The sequence below is a fragment of the Penicillium subrubescens genome, assembly GCF_028828155.1.
Source record: "Penicillium subrubescens strain IBT 31985 chromosome Unknown utg000004l_segment0_segment0, whole genome shotgun sequence".
Lineage (NCBI taxonomy): Eukaryota > Fungi > Ascomycota > Eurotiomycetes > Eurotiales > Aspergillaceae > Penicillium > Penicillium subrubescens.
In genome coordinates, this window is record NW_026643154.1 from 1,512,591 (window position 1) to 1,529,792 (window position 17,202).

At 50.7% G+C, this 17,202-nt stretch overlaps 5 protein-coding genes across 5 annotated transcripts; 3 read left to right on the plus strand and 2 right to left on the minus strand.

Annotated features, from left to right (window-relative positions):
• Positions 1–1,084: 1,084 nt before the first annotated feature.
• N7473_005647 (RING-H2 finger protein) lies at positions 1,085–2,946 on the plus strand (the record flags this gene model as incomplete). Its single annotated transcript, XM_057151587.1, has 4 exons — positions 1,085–1,303; positions 1,413–1,812; positions 1,892–2,435; positions 2,526–2,946. 4 exons carry the CDS (start codon positions 1,085–1,087, stop codon positions 2,944–2,946), a joined length of 1,584 nt encoding a protein of 527 aa, XP_057009392.1.
• Positions 2,947–6,371: 3,425 nt separating this feature from the next.
• N7473_005648 (aspartate aminotransferase) lies at positions 6,372–8,502 on the plus strand. The gene is made up of 4 exons (XM_057151588.1): positions 6,372–6,779; positions 6,931–7,062; positions 7,185–8,033; positions 8,111–8,502. The coding sequence occupies exons 1-4, from the start codon at positions 6,474–6,476 to the stop codon at positions 8,204–8,206; spliced, it is 1,383 nt and encodes a 460-aa protein (XP_057009393.1). The 5' UTR covers positions 6,372–6,473; the 3' UTR covers positions 8,207–8,502.
• Positions 8,503–8,542: 40 nt separating this feature from the next.
• Positions 8,543–10,078, minus strand: N7473_005649 (uncharacterized protein; the record flags this gene model as incomplete). The annotated part of the gene is made up of 3 exons (XM_057151589.1): positions 8,543–9,010; positions 9,122–9,891; positions 9,950–10,078. 3 exons carry the CDS (start codon positions 10,076–10,078, stop codon positions 8,770–8,772), a joined length of 1,140 nt encoding a protein of 379 aa, XP_057009394.1. The 3' UTR covers positions 8,543–8,769.
• A 364-nt stretch (positions 10,079–10,442) lies between these two features.
• N7473_005650 (putative PB1 domain protein) lies at positions 10,443–13,358 on the minus strand (the record flags this gene model as incomplete). Its single annotated transcript, XM_057151590.1, has 5 exons — positions 12,388–13,358; positions 12,175–12,324; positions 11,774–12,109; positions 10,535–11,695; positions 10,443–10,472 (listed from the first exon to the last, which is right to left on the minus strand). Exons 1-5 carry the CDS (start codon positions 12,400–12,402, stop codon positions 10,443–10,445), a joined length of 1,692 nt encoding a protein of 563 aa, XP_057009395.1. The 5' UTR covers positions 12,403–13,358.
• A 1,540-nt stretch (positions 13,359–14,898) lies between these two features.
• Positions 14,899–16,299, plus strand: N7473_005651 (uncharacterized protein; the record flags this gene model as incomplete). The annotated part of the gene is made up of 1 exon (XM_057151591.1): positions 14,899–16,299. The coding sequence occupies one exon, from the start codon at positions 14,899–14,901 to the stop codon at positions 16,297–16,299; it is 1,401 nt and encodes a 466-aa protein (XP_057009396.1).
• Between the last annotated feature and the right edge of the window lie 903 nt (positions 16,300–17,202).

The window sequence follows — 17,202 nt, forward strand, 5'->3', positions numbered from 1 at the left end:
ATTTGTCAGGACTCGGGACCAAGGCGCAGCGTCATCATTTTGTCTGGGCTCTGGGATGATCGACCATACGATGGATCATGGCTGTGTATATGACAGATACTGAAGAATTGACCGTGGTACGGAATCATCAATCATGAGATTCAGATGATCACCATCGTTGTGGCTTGGATTATGATTGCTGCTCCCGTTAATTGTCGAGTTGGTTTCTCCCTAAAGGGGAAGTTGATTCATCATGTCGAATTGACAAATGATGTACTCCCAAGGAAGATGCAAGAACCAAAAACGCAAGGGTTCATGTGCCCCGTTCAACCCATGGAACGGGGGTTCCTAAATGGTTATATGGGCTGTTGCCCCGACTAGCTGGGGGTGGAAATGTTTCCCATCCCGGTCCAGAGTGGCCATTACTCTTTAATAATGAATCTTCTGTCTCCAGCATTGCCCTCTCGTAAGCCGACCGTTGTTCAAACTCCCGTTTCATTCGCATTCGCTTTTGAGGCGGCGAGTGGCTACCCCGTACTCCGTCCGTACCCCGTACAGTCCACAATAATTGTAATGTACATTAAGATACAGTACGCAATCAAATCGGACGGGAAACATTTAATATTACCCAATCAATATTCACCCACAGCCCCCCAAGCGTATAGCGTATCTTCTTCTTCTTCTTCTTCCCCCGTTATCGTATCGCCCATGATCAGATCTCCCCATCTCCCACTTTCTCCACGGGGATCCATACTACGATCAGCCTTAGCTCTCCCCTCTTTCGTTCCCTGTTTTTCCGTTTCCTTCTTATGCAACTCCACTCCCCTCCACGGATTCTCTCTATCGGTTCATCCTCATTTTTGTGTCTGTCCCATCGTCATTACTGGGCATCCACACTGCATCCCACGGCATATCCACTGTCATCCTCTAACCCCCTCCTCTTCAATTCGTCTCTCAATTCCTCAGCCCCCCTCCTCTCTCGGGCTGCTTCTCCACGACTTTCAACTAGGAGGGCCCTGACAAATGATCCCAGTCCACCCCCCACACTCCGGACTTCCGCCGCCTCCCGTAAGAAACGAAACATTCTCACTCTCACCACGCGGCAATGGGGCTGTGGTATTCTTATTCCTCTTTCTTATCCTTCCTCTTTCTCATCATCTTGCCTGTGTTGGCGGACGTCTCGGTGCTGCCCACCAACAATACACACGATCTGGCCTGGTCCAGCTCCGCGAGCTTCCGCATCCAGGGTTCCAGTCCACTCAGCGGTCACTACCTCGCCCCATTGACGAATTACCTCGCCAATTTATCTTCTAGCCAGGCCCAAGTAAGACTGTCTCGGATTGCAGAGTCCTCTTCTTTTCTTCCCTCTTCTCCCTCTGTCTCCTACTTAATCCCATTGACCCAACTTGCATGCTAATTGCCCTACCTTCCAGGGTTTTAACGTCGCTGGCACGTTCGCTGAGGTGACTGCCACTAACTCTCTGGGCAATCATAGCACCCAGATTGCGTGTATTCCTTGTGACGACTCTTCTGTAAACTATCCGGGAGAGTTGGGTGTCGACCAGACAGTCCAAAGTGTGATTACCGCTGCCCAGCCTGCTGCAGCCATCATCCTCTACAGTACATCTGCTACGCACTGCAGCTTGTCCACGAATGATCAAGCCGAGGCATATCGCTATATCTTCACGTTCAACGATTCCACTGCTGTCGCTGCCCTCAATCAAACCTTGACCACCGCTGCCAACAAGACTGCCACCATCGTCCCAATGTCGTATCCAACCACCACGACGGTTGATACCAGTGCCAGCGGCACTGGTGATAGTCCCAACACAGGTGCGTCGCTCATCCATCCCGTAATGCCCGTAATGCTTACGTCCCGATTGAAATGACTCGTATTGATTTCTCTCCGCAGCGATGATTATCCTGTATAGCATCACAGGTATCATCACAGCCCTGTTCCTGGGCATCATCATCACCGGCGCCGTCCGCGCTCACCGTCATCCCGAGCGATATGGGCCTCGCCGGATCGCCGGCCGACCTCGGCAAAGTCGAGCAAGAGGTATAGCACAAGCCATGCTTGACACCATCCCCGTCGTCAAGTTTGGCGATGACGAAGCCGTCGATGCCGCCAAGCGGGACGTCGAAATGGCCAACGCGGATGATCCCGCCCGCGAGCATTCCCCTCCCCGCTCGGATAGCATCTCCGACATCGGGCCGACACCACGCGAGTCCGAACTACCAACCAACAAGCATGCGGTCACCGAACAGCCAGTCCCGACTACCACGACTGAATCGAATCCCAATGCTGCCCCAGATGGTGGTAACTTCTCCTGTCCCATCTGTACCGATGACTTCATCAAGGGCCAAGACCTGCGGGTCCTCCCATGCAACCATCAGTTCCACCCAGAGTGTATCGACCCTTGGCTTGTCAATGTGTCCGGCACTTGTCCCCTTTGGTAAGTTCCTTCCCTAATCAAGGCCTTCTTTAGCGACAGCCTTAGACATCATTGTAATGAACAAAAACAACTAACAAACCCCCTCCCTAGCCGCATCGACCTCAACCCACCTAAACCCGAGGAGAATGCCGAGGAAGGCGAGATTGCCGACACACAAAACGCGGACAACGCAGCTGACGACACCACAACCGCAGCTGCCGCCGGCGCCCAAAGTAACAGACACTCCCACCGTCTAACAAATTACCTCCACGGGCCCCTCAACGCCCGCCGCATGCGCAATGCCACCGTGGAAGAGCGTCTCGCCGCCCTCCGTCGCGTCCGCGAAGCCAACCAAGGCGAAGTCACCGGCGACGACGCCGTAACTCGACCAGCCCGCAACCGCCTATCAACTCGACTCCGTGATCGATTCCGTATCCGCACACGCGCTCACGGCGTCGATACCACCAGCCCTGTCGAGAGTGGTGCGGCGACTCCCACCGTACCACCGGCTGCACACACCACCAACAACTAGTCAGGTCATCGGCTTGCGAATACCAACACCAACACCAATGCATGAATAACGACACTCCTTGCCTGCGCTTTTCACTTCTTCCATGCATCCTTGAACACCCCTTTTGATGATACGACGCTTTTTTTTTCTCTTTTGTCATTTTGATATTGACGGCTCATACACTGCGAACCTTTTGCACCGGCGTTTGGGAATATGAATTGCACCGAGGATGTCTGGATCTATCACGAGAATATTGAAGGTGGTGATCATGGATTTGGATTTGGATTTGATCTTTTTTACACATTTGGGTTCCAGAAGAGCGGCGTTTTCATGAGACTGGAGGAGAAAAGATTTGGTTTTTGTGTTTTTTGGTTCTCATTTTCGTGTCTGTGGATTTCCGCTTCGGATTCTCTTCTCTTCTTGTCAAGTTGTATATAGGATATGTATATTTGACGTATAGGGTGATTGTAGATCCCGCATTTTTGCTGTGCAAATGAAGATATGCAGACTTTATGGACCCCTGTAAACTTATGTAAGGGTTACCAAACTTGCCTTGCTGGTCATGTCGTTCAAAAAAAAAGCTCTTGGCCTTGTTCTTCATCGCCGCTTGGCCTGATGGGGCCTGGAGAGACTAGTGTGCAACCAGAGGTCTTATATCTGTTAGTTGTCGTTACGTTCCTTCCCGCTCTTGCTCTTGCCAATGTCTCTGATACAGACGCCTTTCCCCGATGCTTCTACCGTTTCTCCTCCAAGGCTGTTTGCAGATGTTTTTTTCCGGTCTCAGGTTCTGTCCTTTTGAGGCCGCCGGAGAGCGAGCAGTCATTTCTAGACTGTTCTCCTTCTTCTAGTCTGTCGACCATAAGAGGGCGGTGTTTTCCTATTGTCCTGTGACTGTTCCCTACTCCACCTGTTATCTAGATTTTCAGATACTGAGTAAATTTCTAGGTTGACTCTTGTGGTTTTTGAGCTCTCTCTCCGAGCTCTCTTCGATCACGATTGGCCAGACAACGAAACACGACAGAATTACGCACAGGAATCCTTACAAGGAAGAAAAGGAGGAGAAAGTTCAGAAGCACGAGAATCAATCAAGGAATTTGCTTGTTCTCTGATTATCCAGATAACAGCAGAGAAAGGAAAACACTATCGCCCTTCTATGTCAATGTCCGTGCTTGGGATTCTAGCTAGCAGAGTGAGTACTTTTGACAAGCTCTGTCTTCGACACCGGTCATGGATATATATCCGGGACTGGACTTTCGCACTCTACACTCTAGAACTCGAATGCTTGCAGATGAACCTTCCCTCTACCTATTATTATATGTAACACAGAACCTTATTCCTGGATGTTTTTATTAGGCTATAAATCAGGCAATCCCATCCGGCGGAACAAATTACCCAATTACTCCAACCCGGGGGCAACGATCACCCAGACTTGGCCGACTTGGCGTGGGGAAAAGCGCAGAGGCTCAGGTCCCGGAGAGCAGACCGCGCAGTGCGCCTGTGGAGCGCGCTGGCGCTGCCCGGGGATTTTCGAGAGGGGCGTTTTGAAAAGTGTGGAGAATTTCAGTTCTATTAAGTATTTTTTGTCTTCTTGCTGCTGCTTATTATTAACTTGACCTAAAAGTTGGTACACGAATAATACGAGGAGCATGGTTTGACTCGTCACGATGTCTCTATTGAAATTTCGCCTAAATTACTCTTCTGAGATTTCCGGGGGGAATCAGGTACCACCCATAAAAACCTAACCTGACATCATCGCGAAAAGTCGGGGAAAATCCCGGAGACTAAGAGAGAGAAAAGTCGAGAACGGCTGGAGTCGGAGATGGTCCGCCGGGGGAACCGCCACGAGGTGAGGAGCGGGTATAAATTGCTATTTACTCTTCAATCGCCGATCCATACCGCCGCGACGAGGATGAATCTGTTAATTGTAGAGTAGAGTCGTAGTTGACGAATTTGCTATTGTGCTGGCTAAGTTAACTAGCTGACTGGCTGAATGGATCGGACGGACGGGACAAGACTGGACTGCATCAGTTGCATACTGAATACTGTATGTCTGTCGGATGTCTTATGTAGTAGTGCATATTCGATATTCCTGCGGAGGCCCGCGATCGTCGGCATTTTACCTCTTGGGTTTACCATTTCCCCTGGTCCCTGGAGAAATAATAACGGCTCTCCAAATTTCTTGTTTCTCCTCAATCCTAGGGTGGTGCCTTAGGTAATAGGAGGCTATGGGGGGAAGATGAGGAGAGGAGATGGTTGTCAGTGAGTATAGGGCTGGTTTCTCCTCACGGGGGGTAAATCGCCGACAAGAATCCAGCACGGGCAAGAATATTCCGAGATTCTAGTCAAGTCTGACTACAGATCAGAATAACAATAATTAATCTTTATTCCTGGTTGTAGTTATTAATTAACTTCAAATTCAATTAGATATACCCTTGAAACTCCAACTTGTAGGAGTAAAATTGCTAAACACTAAATATATCACTCCAAACATACCTCGATTTTATGCATGCTATGAGTGCTGTCACTGTCAGGTCGGGATATTATTAACATTCCACTGATTCCAGAAGGGCCAGGAGGGGGGATCCACTGCGCCTTTTTTCCTGCTCGGCGTGATGACACACGAGCGGCGCGGCGAGCCTGTCGGGAGGTCCGCTGAGCAATCGTGATTGTTTTTTGGGCTCTAAAACGGGGGCCCAGAATCATCATATCACAGGGCCTGTAGTTGTGTCGAGGCTGAGAGCCGGGTATTAATATTCTTGCCAGTAATTTGACTTGCATTATTATTACCGAGCCTGATCTGTGTACAGTAGAGTAGGTAGCTAGCTTATCAGTCGTAGGGTGGTGCATACATGCATAGATTAGCCGAGAGGAATGTACCTGCAAGAGATAGTAGATACAAGATCGTAGACACAATAGATAAGCATACGAATCCATTTACTCGCACATGCTCTCTCCAGCGTGCAAAAACATGCCCCGTTTAAGTAAAACGAAGCATGTGAACTCCACAGGGTCTGGCGGTGCGTCATGCGACGAAGAAGTTACGGAAGTTCCTCGGCTTGTTGGAAGTGCGCCCGAGGGATTGGGATGAGACTTCAGGAGAGAACAGGCGCCGAGGGATTTATTTGGATGGAGTGGGTGTGATAAATAGTTTATGAATGTCTTTTCATGATTCTTTTCTTCTATTTCTTCTCTCTTCTTATTCTGGGTATATTCACAACCGAGTACTTGAGTACTTGACTATCCTGATTTAACCGCCCCGGGCGTCTCCACCCCCTCATTCCTCTGCCTCTCTCCTCATCTCTCAATCCGGTGAACGCAAGCAGCAAGGTTTTTGTCCTTTTGGGTTTCTTCGGTGGCCAGATTCCGGGGAAAAAAGGAGTCATTGCTGCAGTGTGACTAAATTAGGGTCCTTTGCATTGAGACTATTATTATTATTTACCGGATCGGAAAGGGAAATTGGCAAAAATTGGAGATATTTCGAATAATATTCGATTTTCATTTTTATTATTTAGTCAAACCCAGGGATCAGACAACGCAACGTTTCCATCATGACGACCTCCCGTCAACATCAAAACCCCGCCACCTCTTCTCCTTCTTCTCCTTCTTCTTCTTCTTCCTCCTCCTCTGCTATTACTGCCCGCGATCGTCTTTCCTCCCTCTCCTCACACATCATGGGTTCCAACGGCAATCCTTCCGTCTTCACTCCGGCCGCCGTCGCCGCGGCCCCCGAAGATCCTCTCTTTGGCTTGATGAAGGCCTATCGCGAAGACCCCTCCGATAAGAAGGTCGATCTGGGCATTGGCGCTTACCGTGACAACAATGCGAAGCCCTGGATTCTGCCTGTCGTCAAGAAGGTGGGTGTCTCTTGGAATTGCGCATCTACTACTAGATCCGGATTCCTTACATGATAACTGCTTTTTTCTTTGCTTCTCTACGATTAGAGTTTCATGGCAATCGCAAACTTATTTGACAAGATAACTGACTCAATCCTTCTCTCTCTCTCAGGCTGATGACGCCATCCACAATGATCCCACCGTGAATCACGAATACCTCTCCATCGGCGGGTTGGCCGACTTCACCTCAGCCGCACAGAAGCTCATCGTCGGTGCTGATAGCCCCGCGATTCGCGAGAAACGGGTATGTCGAACCGAGCGCATCGGCCACCTCCTACAGTTTCCTCCTACAATATACTACCCTGAAAACATGAAACAAGATAACTCCTCCAGAGGTCAATGCTAACGCGCTACCTCCTTCTATAGATTTGCACCCTCCAGACCATCTCGGGAACCGGCGCCGTCCACCTGGGCGGCCTCTTCCTCTCCAAGTTCCACCCCGCACAGCCCAAGCCCACCATCTACCTCTCCAACCCAACCTGGGCCAATCACCACCAGATCTTCACAAATGTCGGCCTCACCCTCGCCAACTACCCCTACTTCTCCACCAAGACCAAGGGCCTCGACTTTGACGGCATGATGACCGCGCTGCGGGCAGCGCCGTCCGGCTCCATCGTCCTCCTCCACGCCTGCGCACACAACCCCACCGGCGTCGACCCCTCGCAGGAGCAATGGAAGCAAATCGCCGCGCTCATGCGCGAGCGTCGCCAATTCCCCTTCTTCGACACTGCCTACCAGGGCTTCGCATCGGGCGATTTGACCCGCGATGCATGGGCCATCCGTTACTTTGTCGAGCAGGGCTTCGAGCTCTGCGTCGCGCAGTCGTTCGCCAAGAACTTTGGTCTGTACGGTGAGCGGACGGGTGCGTTCCACTTTGTTTCTGCGCCTGGCGCGGATGCGTCCACTTCTATCCAGCATATCGCTAGTCAATTGGCTATCTTGCAGCGCTCGGAGATTTCTAATCCCCCCGCGTACGGTGCGCGCATTGCCAGCAAGATCCTCAATGACCCCGTACTGTTTGCGGAGTGGGAGGAGGATCTGCGGACGATGAGTGGGCGTATTCAGGAGATGCGTCGTGGTCTGCGGGAACGGTTGGAGAAGCGTGGTACACCTGGTACTTGGGATCACATTACGACTCAGATTGGCATGTTCAGCTTTACTGGGTTAAGTGAGACTCAGGTTAAGATCTTGCGGGATAAGTGGCACGTTTACATGGTGAGTTTTCTAATGCGTCTGCTGTTTTGGCCTCGATTCGAGTATGAATTCATTACTGACTTCCATCTTCCCTGCAGACCAAGAACGGCCGTATCTCCATGGCTGGTCTCAACACAAATAACCTGGATTACTTCGCCGAAGCCGTGGACAGTGTGGTCCGCGAGACCTCCTAAGCCCACCACATTTACCCGGCTCAAGCGAATATAATCCGGTTTGGCGTTTGTCTCTTTCTCTTTTCTTACATTTGATTCCTATTTCCCCTCCCATCGGCACATTTCCTGTGCTTCATATACGCACGGATCGTGAGGGACACACATTTTTTCCCCTTCCTCCTCATTCCTTAGTGGATTGTTGTATGCCCTCTCTTATGCATCACTATCACATGTAGATCTACGGCTCGGAATACCAGATGACTTTTGGACTTCTTTTTATGATTTGTGATAGAGATGTATATCTCCGTATCGTGCCTTTCTAGATCTAGACTTGATCAATTGACTTCGATGTCCTCAAACTCGGTCGGAATACTGCGCATATTGCTCGTCTCAAGGGTGAGCTTAACACTGGGTCTATTTATTAAAGCACTGTCATATAAACACAGTCAAGGATGCGGTATGATGTATGTCAGAATAGTAGTTGATGCAAATAATCGCTAAAACAGAGCACCTCATATAGACACCCAATCTCTTAAGAGCCTGCCGCTCTGAACTTCACCTTCCAAGTTCTCTCTCTCTTTTTTTTAAAACACTAAATCCCACACCACAAGCCACGTACACAAACCCACCGTCCCCCAAAACACCGCTTGCGCCGTACTCCGTCTTTCCGTCGCACGCTTAAGCTCCTTATTACCACGACCCACATTGCTCTGCGTCGTATCCACGTCGCTGACCAATTGCGAGATATACTCCTCCTGCGTGGCGAGATGGGAGACGAGGGTTTCTTGAAGGGAGGATATTTCCAAGAGAGATTTTTCTGCGTTCCTAGAAGGGTAAATTGTGGTTAGTTGCGGACACGGACGAAGGGAAGTAGATGCATAGCCAAGAGATATGCATGGTAAGATGATAACGGGAGAAGGGAAGGGCAAAACGTACTGTACTTTCCCCAACGTATCCTCATAATGCCTTAGCATAGTATCGTTCTCCTCCGCAAACAACTGTAATTGCTCCGGGGATAACTGCGCCTCGATCCGTGCCGTTTCCGCCTCACTCAAGATCATCGCATCAGGCGCTTGCACCGACGATGTCGAAATATCCATCGTCCTATCCACAGACCCATCCCCACCCTTCGTCACACCAGCACCAGCAGCGGTACTAGCACTCTTATACAAAACACTCTTCTCCTTCTCCCTAACCCTCTCAATCCTCTTCTCCACCATCTCCCTCTGCACACCCACAACCCCATCCAACCCCCTCCTCAAAAACCAAAGTACACCCTCGCGCACCCCCGCAATCATCTTCGCCTTCTCCTCCGCCTCAATCTGCTCCGCGGATTTCCCCTGCTGCGCGGAGGACTCATCGAGCGCGCTGCCGCCGCCAGCCCAGCGCCAGAGGAGTGCGCCTGCGGCGCTGTGGCCGTATTTCTTGCGCAGGATGGAGGCGGAGGTTTCTTGGCGGAGGGATTCGGCGGAGGAGAGGTTTGTTATTGAGCTTGCGAGGTCGCGGAGGAGGAGGGCTGTTGAGGTGTCGATTTCGTCGCGTTCAGGGTCGGTGAGGTGGTTTGTTTGGGAATGAGAGTGGGATTGGGAAATGTAGATAGAGTGGTTGTGGGTGTCTTTGGTTTGGCGGCGGGGGTTGGCGGTTGTGGTGAGGTAGGCGTGGCGGATTGAGTGGAGGTATTTAAGGAGGGAGGTTATGTGGGAGTTCTAGGTGAGAGAGTTAGTATTTCTTTTGTTTGTAGGTGGTCTTGCGGAGTGGACTTACAATGCGATGGGCCTCCTTGAGGAACTCATCTGCGACCTCGGTTGATGGGGTTCGGGTTGCTGGAGCTGGGATGGGGCGTGCATTTTTGGCGGAGAGGATAGTGCTTAGTGTTGGTGTGATATCGGTCATTCTGGCGGAGTGGAGAGGTGTGGCATGGGGTGCTGGGGAGAGTTGAATGTAAGGGAAAGTGAAGATGAGAGAGATGGAGAAGGTGAAGGTGTCCAGCTGGAAACTCCGCGGTGGGACCCGTCAACATCGTCATCGGTCATTGTGATTGGCTGGCCCCGGGTGCTATACACTTGGAAGGAAATGTATACAGTCCCTTCTATGTACATCTAGTTTTAACGATGACCAGTCCTGCCATTAGATACATTGCTGCTAACGTCTACTATCAATTCATATTGCGTATTTCCATGCCAATCAAAAGGGTATAATCAAAACCAAAATGCTAAAAATGCCCCCATGCCAGACACCTTGACAAAAAGACTTCAGATCAAATCATCAATCGTTCTTCCACCCAAACCTATGACCCAGAGTGATTAGTATATCGACGACAAAAATTCTCCCCTTCAGAACAAAACTTACCTCCATCTTCCCCATCTCACTCCCTTCCCTCCTCGCCACCTCCCTCGCACTAGCCAACAACAAATCCAAATCCTCCTGATCAACCATCGTGATCATATCCCCATCATCCTGCACCCTCATCTTCAACCCACCCTGAAACCCAAACTTCTCCCGAATCTTCCCCTCAAACTCCGCAAACTCCACCGTCGGCCCGATCATGATATACCGAATATCATCCGGCGCATGCACCTTGGTCCGGAACCGCCGCACCTCCGGCCGCCGCGAGTTCGCTCGTCGCGAGTATCGCGCTGGAGATCGTGTGCGACGTTGTTGCATACTTTGCGCGGGTGAGGAGCCAGGACCACCAGGCGCGGTGCCGAGGAGTTCGAAAGAGCCGTCTTTGATGGGTTCGCCGTCGCATGCGTCGCTGCCGTATTCGTCTTCTTCGTCGATGAAGGCTGGTGGTTGGTGGCGGCCGCGACCCCAGCCTGCACTGGAGAGGTTGGCGGGACTGGCGTAGGTGTGTGAGTCTGGGTGGGCGTATTCGGGCTGTTCGGGGAAGTTGAAGTAGGGGTTCGGGGTGGGATTCGAGCTGGTGTCGCTGAGGTTTCTGCGGTGACCTTGGGACCATGCCCCACGGCTGGGTTCACCGAAGCCACGCATGTTCTGGTGTCGAGATGCTGGGCCTCGGGGCTCCGATGCGGTGCGTGTCGTTCCAATGCGTGGCTTTTCTGCAGTAGGGGCAGACTCTTGCCCCGGGGCTCTACGGTCGAGGCTGGCTCCTGTGCGTTCGAGGTCGAGTCGAGGTGGCCGGCCCATTCGGAGGGAGGAGGATCGGTGGTGTGAGGAGCCCGCCACAGAGCCATTGCTTGTTGATCGGTCATCTGGGGGAGGTGTTGGAGGAAAGACATTGCGATTAAGGGGTGGTTCAGATTGCTGACGGGTGCGACTGCTTATGCCTTTGTGGACGAGGTTTGTGGCCGCCCAGGAGACGCCTTCACGGTCCTCGAGTGCGCCTTTGTCGATGATCATGGGCCGCCATTGGTGGTCTGCGCCTTGGGATCGATCTGATGCGGCGACTAGCCGGGCCTTGCCTAGGTAGTCCTTGCTCTTGAGGTTTTTGACCTTTGCTGCATTGGGGCGGTATAACACGCCCACGGGAATTGAGAATACGGTATATCCCTGCTCAGTGTTAGCGTGGTCACAACGTAGGGAAAAGCAAATGCACAAGGCAAATTTAAAGAGACTAGTGCACCATACATCTGCATTTTCACGAATAGCATCGTCAATCACGTCATGGTCTGACGTGACTTTCTCCTTGGCCGCGTATGAGAGATCCTGCATGCCGGGGACCATCTGCTGGAGGTAGACATAACATAGTCCACGGTTGAACAAAACCTCACATGAGTACAAGCGGAACTTAAGACCCAGCTGCTCATAGTCAATAGAAGTATTTCCACGCAAATATAACAAAGTGTCGTTGAAATTGGCCAATGCCTCTTCAAAGTCACCTAACAGGAAGTTTGATACACCCTGCTGGAAGTAGGCAATCGCTAGATATCGGTCCAGCCCGACAGCTCGTTGATAACACTCTACCTACAGAATGTTAGCCGTTGCCTTTAGGTAGTATTTTATAGTACTGAAATAGGGCTTTCACATACTGCTTTATCGTGTTCTCCGAGTGTTGCATAGATCACTCCGCAATTGAAGAGGATCTTGGAAGTATCTGCAATCTGATCAAAGTGCCGTAAAGCCTCTTCGAACTCCTGATTGTCGTATGCATCCAGGGCTTGCACCCATGTTTCTATCTCCTGTAGACCATGTTAGCATTCCCGCATTTATACATCATCATCTTCTATTGTTTTATAACATACTTGCTTCAACGACATCTTGCCAACATATGGATGTGCCTAGGAATGTATCGTCTAGACACTGAACGGGTTGATCCAAGGGAAACAATATGAAGGAGTGTAAGTTCCCCTCTTCACCCACAGCCAGAAGATACAGAGAGGAGTAAGAGAAATCCGGACTGGAATCTCCGTACACCGCTGATCAGCTGTAGGCCACAAAGAGCACGTCACGCCTCCCCGGGGGAAACTCGTGCCGGGATGACTGATACTTATTATAGCCCAGCTCCCTGTCGCCCGAGGATCCCGCCAATGTGATGGGCGGCCCTGAGCACCCGAACTATCGGGGATGCCAAGACGAGGTATGAAAATAGGAATAGGAACAGGAACAGGGTCGGTTCCGTTTGAAGGGTATCAACAAGGTCAAGGTGCGGGGGGCAGGAGGAACCAACAGTGGGGCTAGATCCTGATTAGGTTGGTCGCACGGGAGATTATTGACAGAAAGAGATAATCTGCAGTACGGTAGACGGGGATGGTGTGAGCTCTCGGAGGAATTGCTTGGAATAGGTTGTGATAGTCGTGATGCTTATGTTGATAGGGAAGTCGGGTTAGGATCAGGAGTGTTGTGGCGGACTGCGGGTTGGCGGGGAAAGGTGGATGAATGGAGGTGAATGGATGGAATAGGATGAGACTGAGAGATGGGATTCGAGCACGAATCCCACGATCGGTAGTATATGTATTTATAGAACCCCGTTTGGGTCTCGATGGAGATTGCAATGCTCTCAAAAACTGGTGGCTGGCCCTGGATCCCCAATCTGACTCGACGCAAATCACTCCAATCCTGCGATAGTCGATAGAAAAAAAAAGAAAAGAACAACTTCCGATCACGGTGCGCTAGGCGCGGGGTTAGTATCCGACCCAACAGTGTGGATCCATCAGGCGGGGGGCTGGAAGATTGGTAGAATGATTCAAGCAGTCGATGAGGTAAAAGATGATGGTGCCAGGGGGGGGGGGGTGAGGGGTGAGAAGATTCAGGAGAAGAATGAGCAGCAGTGGACTAGGGGGGAAAGAGGAAAAATGCACCAAGAAAGTCCAGAAGAAGCAACGAAAGCAGAAAAGAAGTGAAATGATGACGGCCGAGCATCTGCAGAAGGCTGCACAGCGGGGCAGGGATTGGGCCGGGCAGTCAACATCGTTCAACATGGGACTACTCCAGACTCTGTATATTTTACGACTACTACTACGACAAACAACCCTGACTGGTAGCCCACTATCGTCGCGCTACCATGCGCTATTCATCCGCTAAGGCAAAGAACCTGGGACGACGAACAAGGCCGGTCAGCCCGAGGATTGGGAAGCGCCGAGGGGGAGGCGTGATGGGCCAAAAATAACTTGCGTTGCACCTGCAGGAATTATGCACGCCAGGTGAGCAATGAGCATGCTGGATGGCCTTGAACTTGGGATTTGTTGCGTCCACCGCAACTGTGACTGGGCGCTTATTGCGAATGTCGAGGGAAAGAGCTTCTGTATGGCTAGTTAGCGTGCCTCTCGCAAGTGAATACCATGCAACGAATGGACTGGCGGGCCCAGAGTGGCATGGTGCTTTCCTTTAGAGTTTTGGCCTTGGCAACCAACCGGCAGAGGAGAATTATACCTGGCAACAATCCTCCGAGATTGATCTCGCTTGATAGGGAGTCTCATTTCCACTCGATTTCGCCTGCCACGTCGCGAATGGTTCAGTAGAGGCTGGTGAGATTGTATTGGCCAAGTTCAAGCGGATGACGGACAGTCTTCATTTCCGGGCACGAATCAATAAGATATAACCGATCGGACCCATCACAAAGGCGCACCGTTTTGACATGACCGGGATGAATTAGGTCGACGAACGGGCCGCGGGAGGTTCCATGGAAGACCCCCTGTTCACCTGTGCGGGTGCGGGGACCGTGATGGGGACTGGGACCATATGGCATTTTTCGGTAGAACGAACAAGACCAGATTAGGTAGAAGGCCCAGTCAACGGCAGTTTGGCGAGTCATTAAACCACGAGCATCGGGATCGGAATGGCTCCGGTGCGCCTCATTGGTGTGAAGGATGGAGATACCCCCGCCACGGCGCTTGCAGTGCTTTATTTAGACTTGAGTGAACCAGGGTAGGTGAATGATGATAATGGACTCGGGTCCTTGGAAAAATCGGTCACCGATGATGGAGAGCGCATGGGTCGTGTAGTGATTCGGTGATTGATGGGGTTTGAAGGTAAAGTTGGTGAAGTCAAATGAAGAGGAACAGTATGAGAGATCCCGTGACTTGATGATAGCTTCTCATTAAAACCTACTCTATGGACCACTTATAGTAATAAGTCTAAGATATTTATCAGAGCAAATAGCAAAGGCGTCTGGATGATTTACCAGCCCCCATAATGAGTCATGGTGTTTCCGTGGTACCGAATACGAACGATTTGGGCTGGTGCGATTATCTTGCGTTTATAGAGACAACAGGCCCAAATGACAAGAGGCACAGACCCAATTGAACCAACTTACCATGACAAATCGCTTCATTCTGCCCTCTTCTTCTGTGGTACGATGCCCAGATCGATTTGATCTTCTTGGCTCCGACGAGGACCAACTGCCCTTTTGGGACCTGCTCACGGCCATCTTGACAAGTAAATCGGATCCTATTCATGATATTGCCTCGCTCATTGAAGCGCTGGAAACAATTGCTCTCTCGCTGAGAGGAACTGTGACGAATGAGAATCATAATGCGCTCCACGAGTTTATGGCTTCATACCTCAAAGATGAAGCGAAACACGAGCAGTACTTCACCAAAACTTGGCCATTTTTAGTGGACTTGGCCTTGGAGATGCCTATACTTTTTCCCGACAGAACGTTACCATGTCTTTCACCAGCACACGGTGATAATGGAACTACCACAGCCACTTTCTCACGACGACAAGTTGCATGTCTGGTAGTCCATCAATTTCTTTGCTCGTTACCCCCACATCCCTGGGGTACAGAGTCATTTGTCGATTTAAGGCCCTGGTATTCCCAATCAAACACATCTCATACAGGCGCTGTCCATGCGTATCTGACTGCACTGTTTACATACTTTGAGCATCTTCAACAATCAATAGAATGTCATAAACCCCGAATTGATTTGTCTACGGATGAGTGGCCTATCACGTTCACAGTTCGATCAATTGGAAGCACTGAGGGGTATCAACTCCTTGAAAGCGAGGCTTCGAGGGCTTACCTTTCCTCGACATCAATCGAGATATGTCATCTGGAGGAATCACATACTGCACCCGCTTATCTTGGTCTTCCCCAAGGAGCATGTGTGATCTCAGCAAACAAATGTTTTGGCTATGGGCCGACAGGTACACAAGAAGAGTTGCATGTCGGCATTTCCCCGGAATCGTACCCTGCCGTCCTCCTCGCTCATCCATTATCTGATGACCAGGTTCTCATCTGTCGCGGTGCTGAGCCGATGGTTTCTATCAGCGGCTACGGCAGAGATGCCAAATTGGATCAAGTTCTGCCTTCTCCCGACTGCTCCCTAGGAGACTTTTATTGCTGGAAAGATCGAGCGATGCTTTTCATGGACGCTTTGGAAATGGACATCCTTGGCGCAGAAAACAATTTTCCAATCCCGGACATCCACCCTCCGACACGGGTATCCAGGGACATGATTTCAAAGGCATATAATGCATTCCGCAGCGATGGCAAGCCATATGGTCATATTGTGACTGGTCTCTGGGGCTGCGGAGCCTTCGGCGGAAACAAGTACGTCAAGTGCCTCCTACAGTGGTGTGCAGCGACCTTGGCTCAGGTTCCAGTTCTCAAGTACGTGTTTTCAGGCTCTGAGCAAAAAGGATTTGCCGAGGAGTTTGATCAGTTTGTGATAAGGATGAGGGGGGGAGAATTTCACCGCGCAGCAGGTCTTTGAAGCTTTGGCGGGGCTGAAAGATTGCGGCCATGAGGTCAGCGCAGATGGAGTTTTTGATTATATTGTAGATCAGCTTGGTACCAAGTAGCAGAAAGAGGAATGGCTCGAAATGAAGTAGGTAAAGTTTCAATGTCAAAATGATACTACTATGCTCAAAGTGGTTGCCGGGTCCGAATTGGGAACTTCACCATCGTCAGAGTTGACAGAACGGACCCTACCCCCACAACATTTGTATATCGGCCATGGCCCACGGTGTGATTTGTCTGATCCCTCTTGACCCTACCACCTCTTTCTTTCATTTTTTTTGGCCTTTTCAATCGAGATAGACGAGAAACATGAGCACGAGTCAAATTATCCGACCAACACACGGCCACTTTTCTGAAGAACGTCCCCAGTGGCGCCTCCTCAGGAGCAAATCAAGCCAAAGAGCCAGAGCACCATTTCATCCAATTCAAGCTAGCACAACGGCACAGAGCAACGAAGAACCTCTTCCGGAGCCTCATAATCTTCCCGAGGCTGTTCTTCTAGAAGATATGGCGCTCTGTGCCGAACAGGCACAACTCACGCCATCGGGACTTGACAAAAACCCACCAGTCCAATCCGACTCCGAAGCTGATAACATACCTGCTACACCTAAATGTTATCTACTCACTCTTCCGCCGGAAATCTTTGATGAAATTCTTAAATGGCTTGCCGTCAGCGATCAGCAATCCGTTGCATGGACCAGCAAAACCTGTTTCCAAAAGTACATTCCAATCCTGCAGGACTCAAGTCAGGAGTTTCCGCCACCAGTTGAAGACTATCTACTTCTCCAACGCAAGCCACAAAGAAAGAAATCTGAGATACCATGCTGTCCTCCGGAGGAGAGGCCTCGGGAGCCCCATTGCCTTGACTGGTGGAGAA

Bases quoted from the DNA above. Each gene is read 5' to 3' on its own strand.
- N7473_005648 (XM_057151588.1), top strand. From the start codon at position 6,474: ATGACGACCTCCCGTCAACATCAAAACCCCGCCACCTCTTCTCCTTCT. The intron at 6,780-6,930 runs GTGGGTGTCTCT...TCTCTCTCTCAG, and splicing joins TTCTGCCTGTCGTCAAGAAG to GCTGATGACGCCATCCACAA. The intron at 8,034-8,110 runs GTGAGTTTTCTA...TCTTCCCTGCAG, and splicing joins ATAAGTGGCACGTTTACATG to ACCAAGAACGGCCGTATCTC.